The 16,323-nt window shown below is 37.6% G+C and overlaps 1 protein-coding gene across 14 annotated transcripts in view; it reads left to right on the top strand.

The window, feature by feature from the left end:
* itpr1b (inositol 1,4,5-trisphosphate receptor, type 1b) overlaps nt 1–16,323 on the top strand; it is a 139,069-nt gene that overhangs the window by 31,471 nt on the left and 91,275 nt on the right. For all 14 annotated transcript variants that reach the window (XM_088636452.1, XM_088636450.1, XM_088636454.1 and 11 more), the window contains exons 9-22: nt 277–423; nt 732–827; nt 1,228–1,272; nt 3,919–4,073; nt 9,816–9,915; nt 10,256–10,416; nt 11,554–11,695; nt 12,061–12,219; nt 12,606–12,778; nt 13,267–13,386; nt 14,850–15,044; nt 15,505–15,756; nt 15,861–16,002; nt 16,123–16,276. In XM_088636452.1, coding sequence (XP_088492578.1) covers nt 277–423; nt 732–827; nt 1,228–1,272; nt 3,919–4,073; nt 9,816–9,915; nt 10,256–10,416; nt 11,554–11,695; nt 12,061–12,219; nt 12,606–12,778; nt 13,267–13,386; nt 14,850–15,044; nt 15,505–15,756; nt 15,861–16,002; nt 16,123–16,276 — 2,041 coding nt within the window. The remainder of the gene's footprint in view (nt 1–276; nt 424–731; nt 828–1,227; nt 1,273–3,918; nt 4,074–9,815; nt 9,916–10,255; nt 10,417–11,553; nt 11,696–12,060; nt 12,220–12,605; nt 12,779–13,266; nt 13,387–14,849; nt 15,045–15,504; nt 15,757–15,860; nt 16,003–16,122; nt 16,277–16,323) is intronic.

Below are 16,323 nucleotides of genomic sequence, written 5' to 3'. Positions count from 1 at the left end.
GTATATAAATATTTAGACACAAATATATATATATATGGCTGGTACATTTTTGCCTCTTTTACACTTGGACAGATCATGACCAGCTTCTTTTTGCCACCAGGTAGCTGATTCTTTGTGTGATTACTGAAACTTGTTGCTAATTTCTAGTGCCCTTTTGGACTTTGCACCTGAATATTTTCTTTTAGTTATATCCTGAATTGTGTGCTTTTTAAGCTTTGTTCCTGTAAAGTTTCAAGTAATCTGTGGTAATCAGTTCACTTTTCCCACTTGTCTCAGGGAGATGTAGTGCGGCTGTTCCACGCAGAGCAGGAAAAGTTTCTGACCTGCGACGAACATCGTAAGAAGCAGTACGTGTTCCTCAGGACCACAGGACGCCAATCAGCTACCTCAGCAACCAGCTCGAAAGCTCTATGGGAGGTGGAGGTGAGCAACTGCTGAAGAGCTGGCTTTTTCGTATCGTAAAATAAAACTTAAAAACATGCGCAGGGATCTCAACCCATAAAAAAACTGATCAACACTGAATTGTGCAAAGAACCGCACTAATTATTTGGGGGATATTCTGGTACGTTTCAATGGGAGGATGTTGTTGGCATTATTGTTAACTTGCCCTTTTCACTTGGAAAGGAAGGTGTGGTTTGGAGGGGAGCATCTCTTTCTGACAGGCTTTTCGGGGGTTTTTTTGTAGCAGCTATGAGTTTTCTAATTTATTTTCAATTATTTTCTTTTAAAAGGTTGTCCAGCATGACCCTTGTAGAGGTGGTGCTGGTTACTGGAACAGTCTGTTCAGATTTAAGCACCTAGCCACTGGCCACTACCTGGCAGCAGAGGTAAGAGATACAACTCAATTTTCTGTGCGACGGGCCACTTATAGTTCACTCTAGTTGGTGCTGCCTGTTGCATCATGTAATGGAGGTACGACACAGTGCCTGATCCTGTCACATTGCCCTTTAGTTCATAACACTGGATTCCCCAAAAATGTTTCTGTATTCCGAGTAGATCTCATTTATTGTTCTGTTTGCAGTCAACTTTGTTTTCCGCGTTAGTTCATGTTTTCTAGGTGATTGTTCTATAAGAAAGCAAGGAAGCAGTCTCTCAAACTTCAGTTCCAAGCCAATTTTTTTTATTCCTGTCACAGTTTAGCTGTTGTCTTAGTCTGTCTTCTACAAGTGGACAGATCCATGCGATATCGTTTATATTGGTTTTTACCTTAAGGTATTGTTTTCACAGGTAAACCCAGATTACGAAGAAGAATGCCAAGAATCCCGATCCTCTGTGAGTAGCGGTCAACAATTTAAAGTAAAATTGCATCTGTTGAGCCCTGACTTGTTATGCTACCTGTCTGTTGGTAGTATAAACAGCAGCCTGCAGTGGTACTTGTTTTGGGGGGTTGGCTGGCCTTGAAGGTCATAGATACAATTTCTAGTGACAGCAATGTTAAATCTATGTGTTTTTTTGTAATCCCTTTGTTCAATTAACAAACACTTGCCATTACCAATTTGCTCTCCATCTGTCATGGTAATAATAGCCTCCAGTACAGCAATTCCTCCTTCCAGTTCCCCTTGTCTGTTGTAGTGTCTCATTAAACTTGTATAGCTCACCCCTTCTAAAAAGTACCAATTGACATGACATTGTTCTGTGTATTAATAGAGTGCACACTGCAAAAAAAATGCATGACGGGTTTTATAGAGTAACATACCAGCAATAGTGTATTGAAATACAGTGCATCTGACTGGAAATGCAGTACATGGTACTTTCAGATTGTGGTTATAGCAGTGAACACTATAAAGTGTTTAGTTTTCTTTTTAGAAAACACGCTCTCACAAATCAAATCCTTTAGTGACCCCGTAAGTTAGCTATGACAGGAAAATGTAAAATAAGCAACAAGTTGAATTCATTTTTGAAGCTTCAACAGGAAATATAAAACAAGATATCACATTGAGTGTCTTCAAAATATGGGTTGACATCTTAAAAACTAACTATTTGAATCATAAGAGAATCATACCAATGTCAGTTTTTTTATGAAGTACTTTTACTTTGAACTCTCGCCTGGAATTTATGAATGTGAGTGGAAGGTTAAGTACAGTTTTTAAATAGACCAGCTTGGTTGTGAGCAGGGTAGTGGGACCTACAGTACAGACCTCAGGAATTTTATGCTCTGTGGCATGGCTTAAGTCTCCATTGCAATCTGTCGCTTGGAATATTATGTTTTTACACCACTAGGTGTCATCCAGTGTGATGGAAAATAGTAATTTATATCATAGCACCAGCACTGTAATATGAGTTTTTGCCTACAGATGGCACACTATCCATATTTATGTTTATTAATGTGTTTTAACCTGGTGTACCTTCTAAACAGCTCCCTCAGCTGTAGGGCTTTCCATTTAACACACCATCAACCTTAGGCTTGGCTTTTCTGAAGAGAAGAACAAATTAAGAGGAGAAAAATAAGAGTCCTGATTTGCCCAGTTTTGCCACACTTATGGAGCATCTTATGCTGAGCTTTGAATCTATTCAGGCTCCACTGTGCTTTAGACAGATGAGAGACCCTTTTGTTTTCCAATTTTACCAAATTACCTCCTAAAACGTATTTTTAAAGTAATCCTAAAATCTGAATCACAACACTTAATTTTTATAGATCATTTTTTTTACAACCTTTCCATCTCAACATTATTCACATAGATTAGGTGATAGTATTCACTCCCACTATATTTTATGCTTGGGTTAAGTGTTCAATAGTTTCACGCATTGAAGATGGGGGTTTATTGACATAGAAAGATTTGTCATAATTTTGACACATTTACTCACAAATAAATTATCATTTGTATTAGCACAAAACTTGGTATGATCACAAATTTGTGGCTGGTTGCTTTAAGAGGCTCACTCCTCTCTGAACACAATAAACAAAGCCAATAAACGTTCCTAACATGATGTAAGGAAAAATGTAACATTTCTGTCATTGTGAGCTACACAGTGACAGTTTAGCATCAAAACCTGAAGTCCAGATTGTGCTGCTGACTTTTTCCTGTATCCTGCCTTTTCATTTTCAGGACTTTGCACAATTGTCTTTTGTTTTAATTTGTCCTTTAATTAAATAAGAGGAGCATAACTAAATAAGTCAGTGATGAAAACGCATGATAAATTAGTGGGGCTTTACTTGCGCATTTTCAATTTAGTGAGTGAAAAGATGTCTTTCAGTCCCTTAGCTCTGTCAAATTAAATATTTGCAGACATTTCATGTTCTACCAGACATCATCAAATGGTTGTTCTTGAAGTTCAAATTTAGCATTCCTGTAGCATTTGTACAAGCATCTTTTGTCACAGAAAATAAAAATAGATGGGTTCTTTTGATATGCTTGTTTTAACATCCCTGCATATTGTTAATGTTTTCGAAAATCGCCATAGTTGTCCTTTTAATGGGTGTCCACATGAAGGAAACAAATGGACAAGTCTATAAACCAAGATCAGTCAGTTTTTTTATTTAACCAGATACTCCAAATTCCCCTGTACAGTGCCACCTGGATAAGAAGTTCATGCCACTACAAGAGCGTACATACACAGCAAAATCTTTAAACCCAATGGTGAAAATGTCTTTTTAAAGAAGTTACAAGAAATTCAGTCTAAGCCTTTTTCTTTGTCTTCTGAATCATTTTTTTTTCCATCGCGTATAGGGAGAGCAGTAGGCTGATCTGTGTCCTTGGACTCAAGGCTGGTTAGCTAGCTTGTCCCACAGGTCTTCACCTGAAGGATTGTGGGAATGTGGAGCAGGCTACCCAGCCAAGTTGTTGAAGCTGATATACCCTGGCTTCTTTCAAGAAACGACTCGATGAGATCCTTGGATCAGATATCTGTCTTTCCTGTCATACAGACTAGATGGTCCAAATGGCCTCCTCTCACTTGTAATCATTCTTGTCTCCTTAGGTGGATTCCGAGCAGGAAGCCCTGAGAGCGCGACTGCGTACTGCCCAGGAGAAGGTGATGTACACTTTGGTGTCTGTGCCTGACGGAAATGACATCTCCTCCATCTTTGAGCTGGACCCTACCACGCTGAGAGGGGGTGACTCACTGGTGCCCAGGTAATTAGTCAAGTTATAAGGCTTTGTTTGGTTTGAAGAAACTATTAGTTTTCTGTGCAATTCAAGGAACAACGCATGCTAATAGTCCGAAAAATGTTTTGAAAAAAAATGCATTTATTAAAGAAATGAAGTTTTGACTGGGAAGAAGTCAACGGTTTATTCCAGAGAAAAAAAGGAAATGTGTTTCGGCTGTGGAGACTTCTCCCGAAGAAGGCTCCACATTCTTCTTCTCCCAAAGAAGGCTCCACAGCCGAAACGTTGCGTTTCCTTTCTTCTCTTGCATGTAATAAACCTTTTACTTGTTCCTACATATGCTGACAGCTACCTACCTAAATGCATCACAGCTCATATGAAATTGGTTAGGTTTAGTACGTGTTGTCAGGGGTATGTCTTCTGTTGATCCAATATGGATCCACATAATGTCACCCTTAATATTATACCACATATTCTGTGTGTTCTTCGTACATGTTTTTTTAAACAGAGAACATGCTACAGTTACATCTCATGATTCTTTTTCATTGTCAACAGTTTTTTAATGTTTTTTGGAATGTGCTCTGTCTATGAAAAACTGTTTGCCAATTTAGTAGTGTGCTGATGTTACATGGTGTTGAAAACATATTGCAACCAAACCCCCCTGTTGATTCAACTGAGCTGAGTATTTGAATAGATTTCACTCTCAGGGGGTCTCTGCTTGGAGTTATTTTCCTGCTCCAGCCTACAAGATTTACTGATTAAATCTTCTTGCATGATTTTCCTGCAGAGCATGTGTATGTTACAACCAGCTAAAGATTTTTATATAGTTCAAGATCAATGTTTTTTGGTTCTTAAAAATGTATTTTTGAATTCTGCTAGAGTATTCTATCTGTGTGTTTGATCTGGATTTGGGTTTTGCTAAATATTTATTGTACATCCCTTTTAAACAAAAAAAAAATGAGGACCGAATTTAAAATATTTAGGCCTATAGGCACCAAAAAAATAAAACTTACTGGTAATTTTGGCATTTTTTAATGTATCTGAGGGACTCCAAATAAGCATCTCTTTTATTAGTTACCTCGGCATTTTCATTATGTTCAGCTCCAGAATTTGCAATATATGTCTTTTCATCTGCTCAGTCCTTCATGGTTGCAGGAGTCTTGCTGCTCAGCTTGCAGTTCTCAAATACCTTAAATTCAAGGTGCTTTTTTGTAATTTACTAACCTACTGTAAACAAGAGGACCATGTTAAGAGCTGTGGCCCCACATATAAAAAATGACTTGGGGATGAAGTGATTCCTGATCCTGTAGTTTGGAAGCGTGGTTCATAGTGATAGAAAGCCGGATGGATTCTGCTGCAGAAAAGACCCATTTACTGTTTAAAGTAGGACACCATGACAACCAGACAGCCTGTTGTTAAGGCACAATAGATTCGTTGATCCTGAAGATGTTGTAATGTGCCTTGTAAATCTTATCGTATCATTCTTCTAAAAACAGAAGGCAGATGTTGTGCAATATATCACCCACATGAACAGACAAAATTACCTTAGCTTCATGTTTATTTCCTATAACTTTTTTTTTTTGCTGTTGCTGGCTCAAGATATCTTATTTTCCTCCTTTTTCTGAACTAGCCATTTGCAGGACATGGCTATTTTAATTCACAGACAAAACTGAATCCGACAGAGTAATGTGCTGTGTGGCATAAAGAAACCCTTCATTATGTGATCGCCATGATGGAAGGATTAAGAGCTTAATTAAATGCATAGTGAAGGTGAAAAGTCGGGTGAAAAACATAGCAGTTGATCTTTAATCCACATCTCATTTTCCTTATTTGGACAAACTAATTAGCTGTGAAACCTATTTCAGAGACTTACTATGTCTCAACACTTATGTCAGTGTTGAGAAATGCCAGAGGTTAGGCATGTATAATCGGGTAATGTATAATCTGACATACAACATGCTTATTTAAATCCTGGTCCTGTTAAAGTTTATTGGTGAGATCATGAAAATCTTCCTTCTCTAGCTATTTCTTTCTTGGTCACATGACCACCGTCTGCTTTTAGACAGCTCTGGGAATTTTGTCCTTGATAAGAGGTGGGCAGGATGTCTTGGTATTTTTTCCAGTCATTACAATTGCAAGTAGACCATAATGACAGCCCACAGTCAATGGGCTGACTCATGGCAATCTTTGTTCTTTATTTGTTACTTGTTACTTGTTACTTTATTAATATTAACATTTGTTCATCTCCACGATAAGAGATGCCGACACTGCCTTCGGTGATTTTCAGTTCCACACACAAGCCATTATGTGAGCTATATATTTTAATATTTATTCTATGTCTACTCTTCCAATTTAGCAAAGCTTCTGTATTTGCAACATAGCACTAAAAACTATGCTGTTTTCAACTAGTTATGATATGCTACCATGTGTTCAATATGTGTACAGAGCTAAAGAATGAGGTGTTGCAAAAACCTTTCTGTGCTGCAGTATCTCCTAAACAGATGGATGCCATTGATTCATGATCTCAGGTCTCAAAGTGGTAGCACAGACTAACAAGTAGACATAACCTCAGAACTTCACATTAAAGCTAATGGGAGCCATTCCTTCCCCAGATTTGTATGAAATTTCGGTAATAATCAATTATTCTTTATGGGGCACAATGAACAATTTGACCTTCACATGTTATGCATATAAACAGGATAACCAGCTGTTATGATTTATTTTGTTTAGCTGTGTCATTTCTCCCCAATACAATGGGCTTTTCCTAAAGAGTGTAGCAGATGGTGGCAGATTAGGGCTTAATTTAACAGAAAAATATAGAAATAACATGCAGTCAATTCTAACATGAATTCTTCCTAGAAATGAGAAATTCTGACATACTACGTGCTGACAGTAGAAACAGGTTTATATGGACTAGTTATAACTTGGGCTTTACTGCTTGTTTTAATATAGCCAACAAGGAGTATGGGTTGCTACAGATACCCATTGATTGATTGAGAGCCAGTGAGGAGCATTCATGTGCGATTTTAAGTAACTTCCTGTTTCAGCTTGATGTACTGCATCATTTCCAAGACAACTCTCCTGGAAATCCTAAAGGAACTATTGTCAAGTACAGTAGTTGCTTGTTGCTGTTGGCATTCAACGATCTACAGTAACTCTGCATCTAAGAGGAGGGTAAACTTTGGTAAAACTACAGATCTGTTTCACAGATTTATGAAACCTGGTTGTAGCAGTTTCTGTTGTTCAAGAGAAGTCATTGTTTTGGCTTACTAAATTAAATTAATTAGCTTAACTGACCTAATTGCCATCTTACATTTTCTTTAGGTCTTATTTGTATGTACTGCATAAGCAGACAGCTATTAAAGTAAAGGGATAGATTGAGGATTGCAACTATCACAATTGCAAGAACACTATATTTTTATGTTCTACTATGTCTACTATGTCATATCCACACATTTTCCCTTATATGAGAATCTGGACTACCTTCCAAACCATTTTTGATCAATTTTTATCTTAGCCTGCAATTATGAAATAACATAATTAAATAAACTATTAAGAATTTATTACCTAATTGTGCCAAACACCTGCATCATCTCGGTTGCAGAACTGTTTCACCAAAAGGCTGGGGGTAGGCCAAGCACAGTGTTTACACTCTGGTCTCTGGCAACATTTGGATAACTGAAGGGTTTAATGTCATTGTTTAAACTCTAGCAGTCTACCTTGAACTGCTGCAGGTGTCTTAGTGATTTGTTGTTTTCTTTTTCATTTTTTAATTTCAAAGTTGTTTTAAGTAGGACACGGGTGATGTGCAATACAGTACATAAAGTTGGAAAGTTGTCTCCTGTTTATTTTACATGTAAGATTTGAATGGTGGGCTTCTAGCACAATATCTGCAATTCATGTTTTGAAACGCTTTGTTTTCATTCATTTTTATCGGAGCACGGATATTCAATATTAGTGGCCCTTTTCTATAACTGAATCCTAATTTTGGTTCATCATGCACATCAGACTGTACTGAACTTTTAATTTCCAATAAAATAAGGAACTTAAAATTATAAAAAAATATTAAAATTAATAATGGAATATTCAGTTAAATGATAAACGCCCAATTTAACATAAAAGGATCTTGACTTTCCAACCTATAAAATTAAGAATGTTTCCCCACATTTTAAACATATCCTTAATTCATACCATTACACCTTTCATGTTACTGTACATAAGTTAAAATGTTAAGGTCTGTGACTTTCTTCACAGCACATCACAGTCTTCGATGCCTTTGAACCAATAGTTGTGATGAGGCAGTATGCAAAATACAGCATCTTCAAATTAAATTTTTACTTTTAAATATAAAGAACAGCTGTAGAAACACTTCAGTATTCTTTGGAACTCTAGGAAATGGTAAATACTACAGATATGGTTGAAGCTTTATGTTTGAAATGTTCTAGACATTGAGCAACCATGTATTCGAAGGTAACTATTTTATTAATTTCAAGCGACGCTTATAGACAGCTTGGTGTAATCTTCAGAAAGTGAGCCCTTCTCACTTTTGTCGCGAGATGTTTCACATTTGAGATTATTTTTCGGTCTCATAAATCCAGAAAAATTAGATTTTTATTAAGGCATTTATTTTCCAGGAATAATAGGATGCAGTTCAAAAATGCATCACAGTTAATGTCTACAGTTGTCAGACTGCTGTGACACTTTCTGGAAGATTTCATTCCTTATGGCTTCATAGTTCTGAGTTATTATCAACTGGCTCTGTATTGTTTTACAAGGTTTTGTGCTCAATAGAGACAAAGTTTGCTTTTGGGGTAACGGGATCTTATTACACTTTGGATTCACTTCAACTGATGCTTTCATATTTGTAATTGATGGCTCTCCAGCTTCTCACATGATTTGGCTTGATGGTCACTGAATGTCTTAGTTGTCCATGTGTGAAATTAATTTTAGATTTGCCTCAAAAAAATATTTCACTCATTGTGTTAAGGAACACATGGCCTTTGTTACTTTGCCTTTTGGATCTGACTGCTACGCAAGAAGTAAATTGAATTTTTTTTTATAATTTAAGATGATTAATTTAAGTACAGTATTTTATTTTGGGTAAACCGAATAATCTGCGAGACATTAGACCCTGCCTTAACTATTCGGCTGGTTTTAGTAAAAGACTAATTCAGAAAGGAAATGCTTCCTCTCTTACAAACTGTCACTGAAAGGCTCCTTTCTCCAATTCCTTTGCAATATGTGGAATTTTATACAACACAAGACTTGCTCTGGTGTTCTAGCTGTGAAAGGGCTAAGATTGCTCTGTGGAAGTTTAGAATTTTGTCTTGTCCCGAAAATCTGTTTTCAACTTGATTTGGATCATTGCTTTTGCTAAACACTGAGTTAAGGATAGATTATGTATAAATTGGATGCCTTTTGTATCTATGGTATGGAATGAAGTTTAAAAGTAAAATGTATATTTTACTTTTAAAAGATAGCTATGGTTTATTTGAAGTTGAGGTAAAAGGGGAATATTTTCACAACATGTGTTGTTTCATTTTAAGGCTCCAGACATGTACATTCCTAGTGTTTTTATAATGAATTAAAATTGTGCAGAGATGACTGTTTAATCAATAAATGAATAGTGAGCTTTTCCTGTTTTCTTAGTCCAGCTATTGTAAGTCATACTTAGTCAACTGTTTCAGGTAAAGATAACATTTTCTGCAGGCTTTTGTGGGCAAGCTGCAAGAAATAAATTTCTCTAACATTAAATTCATCTTTTCTAAGGAACTCCTACGTAAGGCTGAGACATCTCTGCACTAACACATGGGTTCACAGTACCAACAACCCCATAGACAAGGATGAAGAGAAGCCTGTTATGCTTAGAGTAAGTGGGCTGGTTTCCTCACCAACATCACTTTTTGTGGCTCTCAATTTAATTATCTGAGGGCTGCTTACTCGTGTCTACTTGATGCAATTTAATAAAATCACAACCCACATCAAATGTTAGAAATGAACATCATATGACAGCCAAGCCAAATTTTAATCTTGATAGGCAAGATTTTTAGACTTCACTGATGTGTTTGAACTTGGCACATACAGTATGTTAAAGTCAGTAATTTAGAATTTATTTGAAAACACTGTGTTATTAAGAGATGTAGAATTAAGATTTGCATGTGTTCCCCTTTTGTCTATGCCTAAAAACATGTCATTTTTTTTCAATTAAGATTGGCACATCTCCACTGAAAGAAGACAAAGAAGCTTTTGCAATTGTCCCAGTGTCACCAGCTGAAGTGCGAGATTTGGACTTTGCCAATGATGCCAGTAAAGTGTTGGCTTCTATAGCTGGCAAACTGGAGAAAGGAACAATAACCCAGAATGAAAGGAGGTAAGACTCCCACATAGAGGCATATTGATTCAGCAACCTTGTTGAAAAAAGGCAGTTTATTATGAGAAGAGTTTGTTTCCAGAACCTAAAAGCTGTACAAACAGAGGAATTTCACATTTGTGCATTGGGAACAACGGAGAAGGAGAGCATTGCCTTAGCCAGATTCCCCTCCCAGTGGGATTAATGTCGTTTTCATCAGTTCTTTCTAGCCGTTAGGACTGTTAATGATTTAAAGTGAATCCTCTTACTTATGTCTCAGTACTGTTATTCGGCGCCTTGCTCCAGATGCATTTTTCTGAGGGTTTCTATGGTTACGTCATGAACAATATTTCCCATAAACACTGTGAGTGCTTCTATCCGGAATCCATGGAGACCTTCTGTGGTTTTTCAGTCACATTCTGATGAGAAAAGTCCTCAGGGATTGCAACATTTAAAAAAAAAACAGCTGTACAAGATATAAAGGTAACCAAATGTAAAGGAATATTAACTTTGTGGCTATTCAAATTTTATAATTGTCCTTTACTATATTGAAGTTCTAATTGTTATTTTTGGGAGCTTCTTGACTTTAATTGTAAGTAAGCACGTTTTCAAAATTGTAAAACCCAACTGAAGCAGAACCCACTAAGTAGAAGCTTTTAAACAACACAGATTTGTTTTTTCTTGCATTTTTAAAAAAAATATATGTAGCTGTGTATCCAAACACCTGATGACACAGCATGTCAGCTGAAGGAAATGAGCATTTGTCAGAAATCAGACTGTGAACCAAACAAGCCTTTTAATCGGCTGTCTTATTCTAATGTAAAATCAGAGGAGATAAATATTGCTTCGTGATTTTGTTTTTGGTGTTGTATTTACAAAGTAAAGATGAGTGATTTCTTTTTAGTTTGATTTGCTAGTGGGGAATATTGATGCCTCTTCTGTCTGCCAGCCCTTTTCTGTTAATGGGAAGATTTGAACTGGCCAAGATAGTTGTCTCCTTCTCTTTCTTGTTTACACATACAGTTTGCCCGTCAGGCAAAAACACAAACTGGTAATAATGTTTTATCTTACAATCGAAACCAACATTCATCGCATGTCACATCACTCTAATAGAGTGCGACAAAACTCTGTCTCACTGCTACATATCGTTACAAACAGGTTTGTAACAAAGCTGCTGGAGGACTTGGTCTTCTTTGTTGTGGACATTCCGAATAACGGCCAGGACGTGCTTGAAATAATGGTCAACAAGCCAAACAGGGAACGGCAGAAGCTAATGAGAGAGCAAAACATCCTGAAACAGGTAAGCCTGCCTGTCTCAGTGGGATGTCCTTGTGATTCATGGTGGCTTGGCCATTTTAAAAGGGCTTGCATGCAGCGCGCGTTGATCCTTGTAGAACGGAAGTAGCTGCGATCTGGGTTTTGTCATTAGTCCACTGCAACCAGGTTTCCCCAAGCAGAGCTGTCAGATTTAGAATCTGGCGTCAATGGAGAATTTCTTGACTTGTTTCCCAACTGTGGTTTTAAGGGTTTGAGTGGTGAGCCAAGTAATTAATGGCAGTTGCAAGACTGGGGAATAAAATAGGTCCTGTTGCTGTGCTGCCCATGCCTTACTGGCGACTGGTAACTGGCTTATCAGCAGGTGTTTCTTGTATGTGTGGTGTGTAGATCTTCAAACTGCTACAGGCACCCTTCACCGACAGTGGGGACGGACCCATGTTGCGACTGGAGGAGCTGGCGGACCAGCGGCACGCCCCCTTCAGGCACATCTGCAGACTGTGCTACAGGGTCTTGAGGCACTCTCAGCAGGACTACAGGAAAAACCAGGTGCGCCTCAGGGCTTGCTCACATAGCCCCAGTGATTTCAGCACTGCTCGGTTAAACAAGCTAATATGCGCTTGGATAAACGATTTTCCACACAGCATGTATGCTTAATAAACCAAGAAATATACAGTAAAAGGTCTTTCATTCAGAAATGATTCTGATCCCGTATTTATTCACTTAAGATGTTTCAGGGATAAATTAGTTGTGTAAATAATTATCCAATGAATTCTAATGCAGCAGATTTTCTTTTGACATCTCTGTAATGGGCCTTGTATTTGCATATTGTGACTTGGGTCATTTAAACTTAAGCTGTTTCAGCAGTAGGAGAAATACAATTGTGCCTTATAGGCGTAGTTTGTGTTAGTAATACTATCCCTTTATCTTCTAAGGAATACATTGCTAAGCAATTTCGCTTCATGCAGAAGCAAATTGGATATGATGTACTGGCTGAAGACACAATTACTGCCTTGTTGCACAACAACCGGAAACTTCTAGAAAAACACATAACTGCTGCGGAGATTGACACCTTTGTCAGTTTAGTAAGAAAAAACCGGGAGCCCAGGTGAGCAAAGTATTGTTGTCAAAATGCATGTAAGAGCTGTATGATTTTAGCACGTTTTTTCTTACGTTGTACATGACACACGGGCATGGCTTTGAATCTTCATCAGTGCTTTAAATGACAAAAAGCACAATTTATGGGCCTATCAAAAAATGTAATACATTCATATGTGTAAGTGTTTTACATGAAGGCATAGAAGGCAGATGATTGCATGCTATTAAATGTGAAAACATTTCAGGATGCAGTCATGATTGGTGGCTTAATAATTAGAAAAATGTACAATATTACATTATGGAGTACCAGCATGTCTTCAATTTTAATTTTAAGGTGAAATTGCCCAATATCACTTGGCTCAACAGATGTTCCCCTTTGTGCAGTTAGTATTCACAGCTGCAACACATTAAGTTTGCTTCACATTGCTGGGCTTCAAAACCCAAAACGTCCTTACTGTTTGTGACATCTCAATGTGACCACATATGTCTTTTTTTCAGATTCCTGGATTACTTGTCAGATCTGTGTGTGTCAATGAACAAATCGATTCCGGTCACCCAGGAGCTCATCTGTACTGCAGTCCTGGACTCTGCTAATTCAGACATTCTTATTGAGACAAAGTGAGAAACTGTTACTGTAGGTGGTTGTGTTACAATCATTTGCCACTTGAGTGGATATAATGCATTCTCTTCTGACCCATACCATGAAATTAGTTCAACTCCGATATTTGTTATTGTGTGAGTTTGGCTGCTAAGACTGAGGTAACAGCTAATGTACTGTACCCATTGGTGAAAGCTTGTGAGTAGCAATTAGTGTACCAACCACTTTCTGACTCACTTTTTCAGCACATTTGATAAACTTCGGTCTTTACATATTTTTGCCTTTGCATGAAGTTGTAATTTATCCCCATTTTGCACTATAGTATAGTATAATCTGTGATGTACAGTACAGCGTAATATAAACACAACATATGCTTTTGAGGAGTGAACAAACCTTGCTTTTACATTAAGCAGATAAAATTCTTTAACATGCCATTTCAAATGCCATCTACTCTACAGAGTTTTTTTTTCACGTGCTCATTTCATAAAGAGTATTTAACAAGTATTTAGTGTTCTCCAATTATAATTGGCAAGATCTTTCATCTTATGTTCTTCACAATACTAGTATCTTTGCATGATAGGCTGAAAAATAATAAATACATTTTAAGAGCTGATGATACTCTTCACGCAGGTTATACAGGTTTTTAAAGGAATTTCTTATTACATATACGTTTTAAACCATTCAAATAACTTATCCTCACAGACCTTGACTGGTACATACAGACTTGTCACATAAAGCCAAGATGTTTTAGCAGTAGGACACTAAAGAATAATTTTAACTTTTATTTCCACGAGCATTAAAGGATATATTAGTCTTCATTCCACTGTAATTAGTTTTCTTAGTGCAGACATGTCTGAGTGTTACATTTTCAAATTTTCTTTTTTTTTCCCCCCACTGATCAACTAACAATAAAGATGGCAGTCTATAGCATAACCTCATAGTCGTGACTGAAACTGATGGGTTATTTACATCTTTTTAATATTTTATTTTCTGTGTTTGGTCTTATTCATGGAACCTGAGCTTGGTTATTAAAATATAAAATGGCACCAAGCGACAGGGATGCATTTTCACACCTTTGTCATTTTAAAGTTTAAATGAAAGTTGGGGAAAATTGTATTATTGTTAACTAATATCTGGCCCATCACATTGCACAACTGGGTATTTTAAAAAAATGTCAGTGGCGGTGCATCCTTTTGCCTGAAGGCTAAATTATGAAATTATTACATTTTTATGAAGTTGTAATTTATCCCTGTTTTGCACTGTAGTATTCATATGGATCCTGGCAATAGTAATTTCAGTATTCTATGAATATAACCAAGTATGTTAAGCAACATATTTATGTTCAAGACTTCGATTCAGCTTGTAATGAGCCTATCTACAGTGTGATATTCTCTGGTTTCTAGTCACAGGCCGAGCTTTGAGGCCTGAGCTGTTCAGATTGCTATTCACAGTGAGTGAGATGTGCTTTCCCAATGCCTCACAGGTTGGTGCTGTCACGATTCGAGATTGAAGGTATCCCATGTGGGGACAGCCCCCTGGAATCGGAGGAAGATGAAGAGGAGGTGTGGTTATTTTGGAAGGACAGCAACAAGGAGATCCGCAGCAAGAGCATACGCGAGCTGGCCCAGGATGCCAAGGAAGGGCAGAAGGAGGACCAGGAGGTCATTAGCTACTACCGGTGAGCAGTAACCCAGCAAAGGAGACGCGTTGTTGCTACGTTGGAGAATGGAGCCAGACTCTCAACCCTGTAGTCTGGCATTTAAAAAAACTCACTCACAATCTCCTGCTGAGATCTATGTGCATTGTTTCTCTTCATGACACTAACATCTGATTTGCTAGTTGTGCAGTAAATTGGTGGCACTTTTAGGATTTGGTTGCTTTGTGTGCAGACAGCAGGTTACACTATATTGTTTTCACCCTGTGTGCCTGCATGAGATTTAGTTTTATATTGCAGGATTGATAACGTTCAGCCATTTTTCTACTCATGTGGAAAACATTTTACTTCATATAATATTTCAGATCCCAATGGGGAAAAAAAAACAATAAAATGTGAAAGTTTTATTGAGTGGAAGTGGTCTTAGACTATAGACACCATTCTTATTTTTCCCTGGTGTAGGATAACGTTTCTGTCTTTGCAGGTATCAGTTAAACTTGTTTGCTCGAATGTGTCTGGACCGTCAGTATCTGGCCATCAATAAGATTTCCAGCCAGCTGGATGTTGATCTCATCCTCCGCTGTATGTCGGATGAGGACCTGCCCTTTGATCTCAGGGCATCCTTCTGCCGTCTGATGTTACACATGCATGTGGATCGTGACCCCCAAGAGCAGGTTACCCCAGTCAAGTATGCCCGTCTATGGTCAGAGATCCCTTCCAAAATCGCCATTGATGAGTAAGTGCTGTTTGTGAAATTAGGAATTGATCAGTTAGGTCTTGAATCTAAATGCTGTAAGCTCTCAGTGCCGCCTTCTAAACAAGACTTCCCCACCCTGCCAGTTATGACAACAATGGAACTTCAAAGGATGAAATCAAGGAGAGGTTTGCCCAGACAATGGAATTCGTGGAGAGTTATTTGAGAGATGTCGTTGTTCAAAACTTCCCCTTTGCAGACAAGGAAAAAAATAAACTCACCTTTGAGGTATGTTCATTGACAAAAATCTGTATTGCTGTCTTGGGAGTGGAATGAACGTTGCAACGTTAAAAAATGAGCTAAGAGATAGACTAATCACCTTTTTGTTACTTTTTTTTCTTTCTCAAGGTGGTGAATTTAGCCCGAAACCTCATTTATTTTGGGTTCTACAATTTTAACGATCTTTTGAGATTGACCAAAATCCTCCTGGCTATCTTGGACTGTGTCCATGTCACTACAATCTTTCCAATCAACAAGTTGGAAAAAGGAGATGAAGCCAAAGGTAAAATGTGAAGTGAGAGTTTGGTTTTAAAATCATGATTTTGTGGC

The sequence above is a fragment of the Lepisosteus platostomus genome, chromosome 6 (genome assembly GCF_059453375.1).
Source record: "Lepisosteus platostomus isolate fLepPlt1 chromosome 6, fLepPlt1.hap1, whole genome shotgun sequence".
NCBI classification, from domain to species: Eukaryota; Metazoa; Chordata; class Actinopteri; order Semionotiformes; family Lepisosteidae; genus Lepisosteus; species Lepisosteus platostomus.
The sequence above is the reverse complement of the archived record's forward strand: the minus strand, read 5'-3'. Positions and strand labels throughout refer to the sequence as shown.